Source organism: Cydia splendana, chromosome Z (assembly GCF_910591565.1).
Source record: "Cydia splendana chromosome Z, ilCydSple1.2, whole genome shotgun sequence".
NCBI classification, from domain to species: domain Eukaryota; kingdom Metazoa; phylum Arthropoda; class Insecta; order Lepidoptera; family Tortricidae; genus Cydia; species Cydia splendana.
In genome coordinates, this window is record NC_085987.1 from 16,725,479 (window position 1) to 16,738,260 (window position 12,782).

A 12,782-nucleotide genomic window follows, 5' to 3' on the forward strand; every position below is an offset into this window, starting at 1 on the left:
CTGTATATGTATATATCCGGAAAAATATTTATGTTCTGAGTTGGCAACTCTCCGAGATGTCCAGTCAGCCTAACACAGATTGCCGAAATGCGAATTTTGCTAACACATTTCCCATAATACACATCAGTAGGTGACTGGGAGTAGTGAGATCGAAATAAAACCAACGACGCGACGCTGCCGCCGCCGCGCAAATGTCTACCGAATCTTAATTTAGCAAAGTGCATTATATCTTGATAATAATAGATCGCAAATAAATAAATAAACAATGGTTGCTGCCGGGTTATTTGTTTTGCATCTACATCAAATATATTTATTTATATAGGAGCTCAAATAGATCGAAACACAATACTAAGGTTATCTTACTTTGTACAAACTATTTCGAAAAACTATGTCCTATGACCACGAGTCGGGAGTTAAATCGTAGCGTTTATGACTGCTATACTGTGTTTCTTTCCTCAATAGTACATCTTTATCGTCAACACATACAGTGTAGTTTATGTAGCCAATTTTCAAGGTATATAAATATACCTCTATAATTAACACAAAATAAAATATTTTACTTCAACGAGAAAAAAGTAATATTTGCAGGTACGGCAGCCACACGTTTAACTGAAATTATTACCTAAGCTTATTTTCATTAAGAAATACGCATGGTAAACTGCATCGACTAATGTACATTAAATCAATAACATAAGCGCAAGGTGTATACCATTTTAAACATTCGTTTACAAACATAATGTTTACTACAATTATGTAAATTTAATTCATATAAAATAAACATGAAGTCACGTCTACTTGGACTAGTTAAAAAAAATAGTATCATAGGTGAATGCACGATTGCAGTATCATAGTGATATGGAGGCCGAATAGTGATGAAATAATAAGTTGTGCGTTTGTATGAGCAACGTCACGGCAGCACTGCCCCGCGTAGCGCTGCCCAAGTTCGGTTGTTAAGACGCACGACACAGGGCTGAAATTATCAAAAATTCAGCGCAGGAATATCTATGGTCAGGTAATAAATTCAGATATTGTCTATGACCTATGTCATCTAATTCTTTCAAATAAAAATCCGGCTATCTGCGTGTCCGGCCCCGAATAATGTAGGTTTTCATATCTTCATACGATATGAAAAAGCAATACCTACAAACAAAAAGGCTTCGCGTTACTTGCGTATTTTTAATAAAAAGAAAAGTTTATTGGCTCAACCGACAATGTTTAAAATAATTCGTGGAAAGTGCTTTTGTTTGTACATGCGGTCTAAAGTTAGAGGAAGGGGGTGACCACATTTATTTTACTTTCGAAGCGATCAATTGGAAAGTATTCACACCTTAATTTTTTTTTCCTTTAAAGTTTTTTTAAAGACCTATCGAATGACGTGCCACACGTTGAAATTAGGTAGAGTTAGATCTAGATAAGTCTGCAACGATTTTTATAGCTCACGCAGTGCAAGTGTTATTTATACGTTTATGACGTATTCATAGAAGTTTGAAGTTTAAAATAACACTTGCACTGCGTGTGCTATCAAAATCGTTGCAGACTTATCTTGGTCTAACTCTAAATATTATCATGTTTTTAACTTTTAGTTACATGCAGGGAGTGCCCCGTGAAAATACATTTTTATTTTATTTTAACTTCTAAACTAAGTAGCGACTCACAAAATACACTTATATTCCAAATTTCATTAAAATATACCTTACAGTTTTTTAATTAAGTGGCTGTGGCATACGGAAAGCTGTCTTTCCAAATGACCGTCTGTCTGTACAGACGGTCATTTTGGCTACGGAACATTAAAAAACAGGCGTCATAGACAATACCTGAACTTAATCCGTGAACATGTGGTGTGCCTTACAAACTATTGTAAGGATGCGTGTCCTTTTTTTACATGTAAAAGCTAGTGCTTTTCATCAAACTATGTCTGAAATGTAAAAGGACACGCATCCACTATGTTTAACCTTTTTATTATTTGTAATTCGGAAATACCGAACTTATAACAAAAACAAACATGTTTGTTTACATTACCCCACTGACCTGAACCACCAAGGTGAAAGAGAGGTCAAGTTCGGTAGAAATTGAATCTGTCTGCCCAAAGGGTGGTCCAGAGATAGAGGCCGCTTTTTGCAGCCGTTTATATGACTACGAGAATAAACAATTGGATTAAAATGTTAAATGCATTTTATTGTAAAATTATCCTAATTTGCATTTATGTAAATTAAATCCTGTAAAAAAATTATAATGAAACGTAGGTACCGAGCCCGAATACCGAGCTAAGTCGATAATAGAATTTTACAGGCGCTATTCTGAAAACCGTGTACCGACTTTGCATCACTTTAACAAGCAAAATGTACCTGACCAGACCATCCGAAATGTGATCAAACGCCAAACGGTACGTAGACAAACGTCAAGTAGGACTCAAGCCACTTCCTGGTCTAAAACCGACTACAATATTAACCCGCCCAGGCTGCAAAAGAAAGTGTTAAAGAAGGCGAGTCAAAATCGTAGCAAATCTAACCGCGTCGCCTTGGCTTAACCCTGTCTACATATCGGCGAGTAAAGAAAGCAGCTGGGATTCGAAGCAGGAAGAAAAGACGCTGCCCCACATACAATCAAGGGCAGATCGATGTATTAATTATGGGATTCCCAGCGGTCGAAATTTCTTCTTCGTTTTAGATGATGAAATATATGTACCGCTGGATCCGACACAAGTAGCGGGCTACAAATACTACAAATCGGACGATGAACTAGATACACTAATGAAGACACTTTTCTCTCGACTGTGAATAAGCCAGCTAACAGCATCCCAGCGATGAAGCGAATCTGGCAGCGAATTTCTAAGGACATCGCAATTAAATCTAGAAAATCACTTTTCAGTTGATTCCGCTCCAAGTAATGTGCTAAACAAGGTCATGTTGGGTTGTAATTTTTTTAGCATATTTACTGTAAATAAAAGTAAAACTGAATATGTAATTCAATTTTTCTCACTTTATTTTAGTTACGTAGAAATTTACTTATGTATTTACAAACGGCCTCTATGTCTGGACCATCCTTTATAAAGGCGTCGCGGGAACGGAAAAGTTTCTAGGGGTATTTGTAATGTATGTTTCTTTTGAGTGAGTGACTTGAAACAACAAAAATAAAAACATGTTGCCAGTATTCACTTATTTCCCTCAAAGTAGGGGGATTTTAACAACATCTTTTTTTTTATTTTTTTTATTATTTTATGCACATTTAACAAATGTGCATAAAATAATAAAAATAAATTTAAAATGGACAGAGCATATTCGATTGTGTTTAGTCGGTTTCCATATTGCGTCATTCCGATTTAGTCCAATTTTTCCGTCCATCTTGCAGACAGAAGCGGATCAGTCGGAAATCTAAAACGAACATTACACAAAATAAAAATAAGAAAAAAACTAAATAAATAATTAACTTAATTATAATTTTCTATAATTATACAAAGAACTTCAATTAAGCGTATTTATTTTAGAATGTAGACGTCATGTCCCATTTAGAGAAAAAAATATTCACTACACTGGCAACATTTATAAGAAATGGCGGCTGACGAAAATTTGAATTTTTGTATTTACGATTATGTTAAAACATCACATTAAACTCGATACTTACGCGTGAAATCGGGTGTATCAGGCGGTTTGTTTTTATTATATGATGTGTTGTGACACCCATTCACTGCACACACAACCATTTTTCCTGTAGTTTTTAATTTTTAAACGGGAGGTGTACCTACACTGCGTTGAGTACTGCTAGGGCGCTAGGGCCGTTCGAATACGATGACACGAGTGCGACGTGACGTTGCACTTGAAATGGCTACACTAGGAATGTACGGACTAGGAATCTATGCCTAATAAAAGTAATAAATCTCTATGTTATGCTATATCTATGTTATTTCTAATAATAAACTGGTGCTTTATTTCGTGCACGGTAGAGGGTTTCCAGTACTATCCCTATTTGAATATGTTTATTAGATGTTAAATGTTTTACAGATTTGAAGCATAATTACCCACAGGGGAGCAAATTAGGACCATTTTACGGTACACATCCAAACCCGCCGCATCTATGTATAGCAGGGTAGCAATTTAAAACTTGGCCTATTTCTTACAAGTACATTTTGGGTGGGATTATTGTTTACCTTCAAATATTCCACATTAGGATGTACGAGTAATGTTTGCGGATCTTATTTTTAGATGTGGGCGATGGTAGAGGTCGAACGTGCAGGAACGAAAGTTGCATCTGTTTATAGGCAGGAAGACAGCTACTGATTATCTGATTCATACACAGATTACTCGTAGATTAAGATAGTAATTTGCTTTTCCTTTTTCTGACATTGGAGAATATATGTTATTTTTGACACGATAATAGTAGGTATGGGAACACCACCTATTTACTTTAATAATAGATTTAACAATAATGACAAGAATCCACAGGTAAGACTAAGAAAGCAAATTGTACGTTGTTCACTTATACAACTTTCCATATAATTAAGTAAATAGAACACGCTAAAATAAACCGCCTAGAAAGGCTTCTGTATAAGTATGACTTATAGCCGAGATTTCGTAACTACATATTATTATATAAGTATTTGTTTAACATGAACGCAACTGACTTATGATCTCAATTAGAAACTCTTTTAAGCATGAACAATTGAACATGTACAGACAGTACCAATAACGAAAAAAACGAACATAATGTAGGTTGAGTGAAGGTATGAATAGGCTAGCCACGCTTGGTACCCACCAGCGCGCGGTCGAACCGTGACCCAGAGAAATCATGACAGATACATGTTCATACATATGTAGCTTCTAATGAAATTGTTACCTAAGTGCGTGTCGGGCTACACACACTGATAGATTCCGTGCTAAATAGGAAAAAAGCAGATAATTTTAAAAACAAGGAAGGGGCAATATAGATAATAGAAAACTAAAAGTTGTAAGTACACATATAAAGCTCGGGACACACTTATCCCACGTACGCAACGTATGCAATGCATTATGACATCTGAACCCTGAAATGTGCATGCTTAGAAACATACTTGTCATACGCAACGCAACGCATGACAAGTATGTTTCTAAGCATACAACTTTCAGGGTTCAGATTGTCATAATGCATTGCATACGTTGCGTACGTGGGATAAGTGTGTCCCTGCCTTTATGCTTACTATTTTATCCGAAAACGGCGAAAACATTCAGCTAATCATGAAACTTAATCAGCATGATTTAAGTTACGTTATCGTCTACGAATGATACAAACAATAAAAGGGCACCTTTAATTTAAATAAATGTACGTATCATTAAGGTTATATTATAAATAACTAATGTAAATGTGATGTGAATGTATCTACATGCATTACAGTTTTATTTACAGCCGACTACCGCAAAGGTAAACATAAGAGTTTGTGGATTATATTTAGTCATTATAGAATATGATTACGTATATTTCACCACACGTATATTTCACGTATTTTTTATCTTAGGGCTTTGAGGAAAGAAGTCTACCTATTTTTTTTTGCTTGTTTGTTTTTAGAATCATTTTATTATTAGATTATTACTCAAAGTTCATATCACAGAAGAAAAAGAAAAAGTTGAGACTTAAAATACAAACAATCCGATTAAATCTAAATTGATTTGCGATATCAGCAGCTGCTTAAGGCGATAACGTGAGCTATGCTATAACTGTGATTTGAAATGCATTAATTATTTGTTGTGTGTACTTATTATACATACTTTCTAATATTGCAGCATCATTAAATACAAGAAAATCCGCTAATACCTACACAATGACTGACCGCTCTGAATCCGGTGACTACTGAAGTAATGACTATAATATAACCTAATTTTTTTTCATGTAACCACTTAAAAAAATATAGTGTAGCCATAGTAAAACAGTCACAGTCTTTACCCAAAGGTTATCTTAGAGAGTGTTACAGTACAAATTGTTTTCAAACACACATAATACTCCTAACCTGAGAATGGATAGAAAACAAAGTAATATTTTATTTAATATAATATAATTTAAATATAACAGAGCGAAAATGCGGCATGGCGGGCATAAATATTTGTATAAGTCATGTTTCAAGAACAAAAACTGTATACTTGTACAAAGATAACATAATGCCCACGTAAATCTAGATAGCGTCGGTTACTAATTTATCAAGATGACTAAAATCATAAATTTGTCACGTAGGTACACAATACAGTACACACACATTCTCTTGCAAACATGTACCTATCTGGCCTACGCGACAAGAAATAAACACTTACGTAAACCGCGAAATCAAAATCACGACTCTGAATTTTTACTCGGGAACAAAATACGACTGTTAATTAAAAAAAAACAAGTTTCGTTAACATCAAATGCCAATAGAGTACAAAAGCTTCAGATTTTGAAAGACTTGATTTATTTTACAAAAGTAATGACACTAATGACAAATAAATCACGTGAGCTGGTTGTCATCACGGTAAGCAAAACGAGCGGTCTGAAACTTGGCTGCCTATTGTAGACTGGAAACAGTGGAAACCGATAATATCGACTCATTTTGTACGTTATATTTTTTTAAACGTTACTTAAGGAAATAGACTTGAGGCACTTGTTCCGAGCAGACTACAAGAAAGCCAAAATAAACTAGATCTTAGTCTGTACAATATTTTTTATTACAGTTGCTCAAAAAGTGCTACTTTACGTAGCTGTTTAGCGTTCGCAAAGTTGTTCTTTTTACTTTTCCGGCTTTTTTAAATTAAATTCTGACCGTAATTGATACGTCCACACCAAAGAGTTTGGATGTTTAAAAACTTTATATTTTTATTTTGCCATTAGACATTTATTAGTTTTATTACGTACAAAAAGTATTGTTACACGATATAAAGTAAATATTTATTTGTTATTATACCTATAAAACGTTATAAAAATACGATATATCACTAAAAAACTTTTTTTTATTTGGCTGAATGGAACTACTTGCCACGTTGGCTGTCGTTAACAGAAAAAATGAAAAAATAAAAAGTAAAACCAGCGCCCGCCATTTTCACTTGATATTTAGTTGAATCAAAATAATTATCTTAAATTGCAACTGTAAGAGTGTTTTTGTATGAAATGAGTTAATGTGATTTATTTTGGCAATGTAAATCAACGCTGAGCGTAGTTTATAGTGCTGAATAATATATAATATACAATATCATTCAAGTTCAAGAGAAAATTTGTAACTGTAAGTGTAATGCTCGTGTTACCAATATTTGTTTTATTGTGAGTTTTTTCGCAAATGTATTAAAAAACGTGGTTCAATGTACGTGTGAAAGTGTTATTATTTACTTGTCCCGTGTCTTTTATTCGCCTACGGCTCATAAAAGACATCTCGGGACTCGTGAATAATAACATACCTTACACACTTGCATTGAAATGTACTATGTATAATAAAAATCAAGAAACAGGCCCGCTGAGAGGTCAGCGTCAGCACGAATCAGTTGAAAATCGTTCTACTCGGTTATTTCGCGTATTACGTGTTAAACGTACTTTTAAATCGAACGATGAATCATGGAATAAATATCATAGTTATTAATAACGAAGAAAATTCTCGCAATATAAGTTTATAGTATTTACTGGTGGGGTTACGTGACCCTGAAAGTAACTAATGCCACTAGAGCAAACGCAGATATGAACAATCATGCTCCATTAGGTCAAGGAAATCAACTATAGATATGGTGAACTATTTTATTAACTCTCCTATTTCCTTTCTATTGCATCCTGTTTAGGTAAAATTTACTGATAATATTTGCAAGACTTCTACACACGGTACTGTTCACCTATTTACTGATTAGTGATTAGCTAATTTAATTGTGAAGTAGGAATGAATGATTAATTTATTATGACTGTTGCTTATAGTAATAGCCAATTGTGTAAATCAATGTGAAATAATACAATAGAACAAGCAGCATAATATTTAGTTAATAACTCGCACACGCGTAGATACCTAGGGGTATACATAAGTGTGAAAAAGCTCGGTTGGATGTTGAATATCAAGGTGGCACTTAGTTTTTCACTAGATGGTATGGTATGATCTCGGAGTAATTAACAATGGAGCCGCCATGTCTAAAATTTTCGGTACAAAATAGTCTGCCGTTTTTTGCGGGGGAGGGGCACATCAAATGTATAGGTACGTCATGTCAGATAAACGTCAGTCCATACATATGGTTGACATGTGGTTGACCATTGGCCGCCTTTTTTCGACAGAGGGGAACGCCTGTTAATGGCGGCTCCATTGTTAATTACTCCGAGGGTATGATGGGTTTAGGCGTATTGTCAATAGTGACCTTAACGCCAGACAGAAGTTTTGAAACAATAACAATACACAATAATGCATATACTAACCTGTTTTTGATATTATCAGGCACGAATACATTCCACCAAGATGGCCTTTTTTGCCTTATGTATACAGGTGTGTCACTTTCCTCGTCAGTATCGTTCCCTCCTCCTGATTTTCGTCTCTTCTTACGCTCCAGTTGCAGGCGTGCCGCCCAAGACCGACGGCGACCTTTGTCACTAAACCCCTCTGCCCCCACGGACACTGACAATGAAGCGCGTCGGGGGGGATCAGGCGGAGGGCCGTCAAAATCGCTCAGCTGTCTATATCGTTCAGCGAAAGCTGCGTCAGAAGCTCGCCGACCGTTAGCCGCCGTTCTCGGCGGGTCAGCGAGTATCATATCGGAAAATGCTTCGTCGTCATCTGTATCAGGCGTGAATGGTTCGTCGCTAAAGCGCCGCGGAGTCTCGTCGATGGATTCCTGCAGGCTGGCAAGCGGCAGGCTGGGGCGGTGCGAGCGAAGCCCGCGCGGCGCGCGCCCCGCCGGCCGGCCCTGCAGCCGAGCCAGCGCCAGCGGTACCGGCGGCTCTGTCAGCGTGGGCTCACTTCCACTCATCATGCTCGATATTAGTGCACTCCAAAAGCTTTCAAACACAGTTTTATTTAAACTGCATGTCTGTTACTACTCCACCATTTTCAAGATAACGTTCCATATAAAACTGCAGTATTTTACCACTATTATAATAATAACGTTTCGGTCCTGGCATACATGTGACAATGGCAAATGTGAAACAGTATTAGGGCTGATTTAGACGTCCAATTCAACCGACCGAACAAAACCCGCAATGTAATGAAACTCGCATGCGAGTTCTCGCATCGTCTAAATGAGCCCTTAGGGACTTTAAGGTATAGATGAAATAATATACTAAAAGGGAATGTTGATATACATATATGTGTAAATAAAGTAGGCATACCTATGTATAAGGTGCATTGGAGTAACTTCGAATGCGGAGTAATTATGAAAATTGCATCTACTTAGTAAACTAGAGACACTTTCTACTGTAGCAACAGTAAGCAAGCTAGAGGTAAGCGTTGCAGTAGCTGAAGTGTTGCCAAAGTATGAAATGCTTCTGGTCTAGTAGCAAAATTATCCCGCTTGTGAAGTTATCAAAATGCACTTTACGTACGCAATATGGGGCGAAGTAGCATTCCGCGGCATTCTCCGGCTGACAAATAGTCTCACTTTACCGACAATGCGTTAACTAGTTAACGCTAATGGCAGCCAATGAATGGCTATATTAAACCGTAACGGTACCTACAAATTTACTATGTCACTTACCATTATACGGCTCTAATTTATCAATCTATTCCAATAAAATGAATTATACGCGATTTCCATGCATGTTATTTCACATAATTAATTACTCACTGTACAAGGAACAAAGCATTTTTTGCATTAGGATTCTTTAATGAACATATGACTTATATAGTAGGTATATGTACCTACATACATTGTGCAATAGGAAAATATGGCCAAACCTTGTTAACAAGAGTAAATTTAAATCCAATGCTCGCAGGGCAGAGGATTTATGAGCTGAATTTACAATATTTTTTGTATCGTCCGTATGCATTTCATCTCACATGAGCAGGTGTATATAGTTTTAAGCCAAATAAATTTACGTCCGGCACTTTGTTTATTATTGGTATAAAATGAAGGCATGAGAGGCACCCAATCGGTATACTTACAGCCTAGATTGAAAGTAGTGTACAGTCAACAACAGAGCTATGAATACAGGCAAAGTGCCAAAAATACACGACCTTAATGTACAGGCAATAAAGTACTGTATACATATTTTTGACACTTTGCCTGTATTCATAGCTCTGTTGTTGACTGTACAAGCAGTAGTTTATGTGACTACAACATAATGTAAGGCTTTAAAATATGAGAGTGGTTTTATGAAACAAAAGTAAGTTTTATAATAGAGTTATACGAGTGTTTTAATGCCTAATTGCCTAAGAATAGAGGTCAAATCAGATTGCTTTGTTTTTCAGTAAAGTTCGAAATTTAAATGTCATTATAACATCGATATTGTTATTATAATTATGCAATAATAACATAATAACAGATGAGAAATTTTCTCTAATAAAACAATTTATTAATTGATTTTATGTACATATAGTTAATTCATTGAATTGAATTTAGAACTTTACAATAAAAATAATTATTTCCTAATAGATGTCATCATCATTTTCAATGTTAAAAAATTATTGACGACAAAACACATTAGAATAATTTACTTAAAAAAAATAATGATCCTGAAGTTGGTCACTTTTAGACTAATAATTTCTGCATCAATAAAGCACAATTATGTACAATATATTGTACAAGCAAGAATTATATTGATAACTTTTACCTCACAATTTAATGCTATAGGTAACGCAATTTAGATTCTTCAATGAGAGCGTGGTAGACCGCCTTAAGCTAAAAAAATATCGACTCCTGTTATTGCGGCTTCCGACTGAGATTACAGTCCATGTGTGTAGGTAAACATTTAAAACAGCTCTTAAATTATATCAATTTTACTCTTATCAAGTTATTATAAATAAATTAATTAAAATAATATAACCTAAATCAGTATTTCTAAATGAAACCTCATTTATATTTCTTTTTACAAAAACAAAAAATACCCTTCATTCGCAGGAGACCAAGTTCGTCTGGAGTCAGGAGTACTTGTGATTATATGTACTTTTTAGGGACGAACAATAGGTTTCATTATTCATTTCTATGCATTTTGTGTGGAAATATGCTGATTATGATCCAGTTTGACAGGATAATTATGCAGACATTATTTGTTGAATGTGTCTGATATCGTATGGGCTCTTCGTAGGAGCAAAAACACTATCGATTGTGATATAACACTTTAAACCCTCGCGTTTTGTACACATATTTAATTACACAAACGGGTCTACCGCGATATAATTTCATTGTTCGCGGTAGACCCGTTTGTGTAATTAAATATATATACTATCGATTGTGGTCTAAATCGAGTAAGGCAGTATCGGCGCTGCCTTAAGCAGGTGGTGTAGCTTTCGTAATTGCATAGATAGTATGCGACCGGCGCGGCGGCGCACGCGCAACCTGACTGTTATGCGGGGAAAGTTGCCACCTTCGCGCATAAATGGATTTCGTTTTATGCTTTGCTAAATGGTTCTATTGCATTTTGTTTATTTTTAGAAATGTTAACCATAGCATATAGTTAAAACGGTGTCTGTGGCAAGGCGAAGAGACATCGTACCTAACATATGAAAATGGAATTTATATAACGTGAAAAAAGATAAAACTTTACATTAAGATAATGTAGTAGTTGCTTGCTACATAAACAAAATCACGTTCAAGCAGTCGTCCATGCGCCAGCAAGGTCACAACCCAATTTAGAATACTAATTGTCGCTGAACCTACATTACCCATCATAAAACAAATCAACACGCTAAATACTACCGAGTCACTCACTATATTAGGTACTACGTCATTTTAAGTACAAAATATCAGATATTGCAATCATTTTTGATGCGCATATGTTATATTTATAATTACACGACATTATCCAAGTCAGGATCACAGTGACCACTGTTATTCAATAAGGTATGTGATGTAAACACATCACTACACTTTTTTAAAACAAAGTCCCCCGCCGCGTTTTTCTGCTTGTGTCAATGTATGTTCGCGATAAACTCAAAAACTACTGAACAGATTTTCATGCGGTTTTTACCTATTAATAGAGTGATTTCTTGAGGAAGGTTTAGGTGTATAATTTGTTTAGATTTACTCGTGCGAAGCCGGGGCGGGTCGCTAGTGTAAACTAATAAGAGTAATAAGTTATGCGAGAGGTAGCTTTAGAAATGCTACAGCCGCTACAGCTATACAGGTAAGGGGTGGAAAAATTAATTCACGTAGATATTTAAACTCCTACCGTCCAAAGGCCTATAAATAAAAGGCCTTCTCCAATTCAACGAAATCTTCGATTTTCGTTTCATTTAATACACTAATTAGGTATATACTCATTCAAAATCAACGGTCTATTTTTCATGCAGTATATGGTGGAACACTAGAAGATACAAATAAAAAAAACTATACAATTACGTGGGAAAGTCTGTCCGCATTGTACCTATAGCTAACCGTTTACGTGCCAGAATCTGTATTGAAAAGTATTGGACCAAGACGCGTATTTTTCAAAACTTTTTTTTTCCTTATCTAAAGATAGTACTTGGACATAAAATAAAACATATACATACTTATAGGAACGAATACAACGTAATCGACATGCACATTACATTGTAACATTACATCAACACAAACTGCAATAAATATCGTATTTTGTAGATTCTATACAAAATTTGACATGGCGCAAGATTTTACCAAAAAGCTTAGTTAAAAGGATACTTATCAGATGTAAACCAAACCGCGTAGTAATGTAGG

General features: G+C 35.5%; 1 protein-coding gene across 17 annotated transcripts in view; it reads right to left on the reverse strand.

The window, feature by feature from the left end:
* Positions 1-12,782, reverse strand: part of LOC134804722 (TLD domain-containing protein 2) — a 146,463-nt gene that overhangs the window by 75,428 nt on the left and 58,253 nt on the right. For 10 of the 17 annotated variants that reach the window (XM_063777891.1, XM_063777894.1, XM_063777890.1 and 7 more), the window contains exon 2: positions 8,374-9,040. The exons of the other annotated variants lie outside the window; for them this stretch is intronic. In XM_063777891.1, the coding sequence (XP_063633961.1) occupies positions 8,374-8,924 (551 nt within the window). In that variant the 5' untranslated portion in view covers positions 8,925-9,040. The remainder of the gene's footprint in view (positions 1-8,373; positions 9,041-12,782) is intronic. 17 annotated transcript variants of the gene reach the window in all.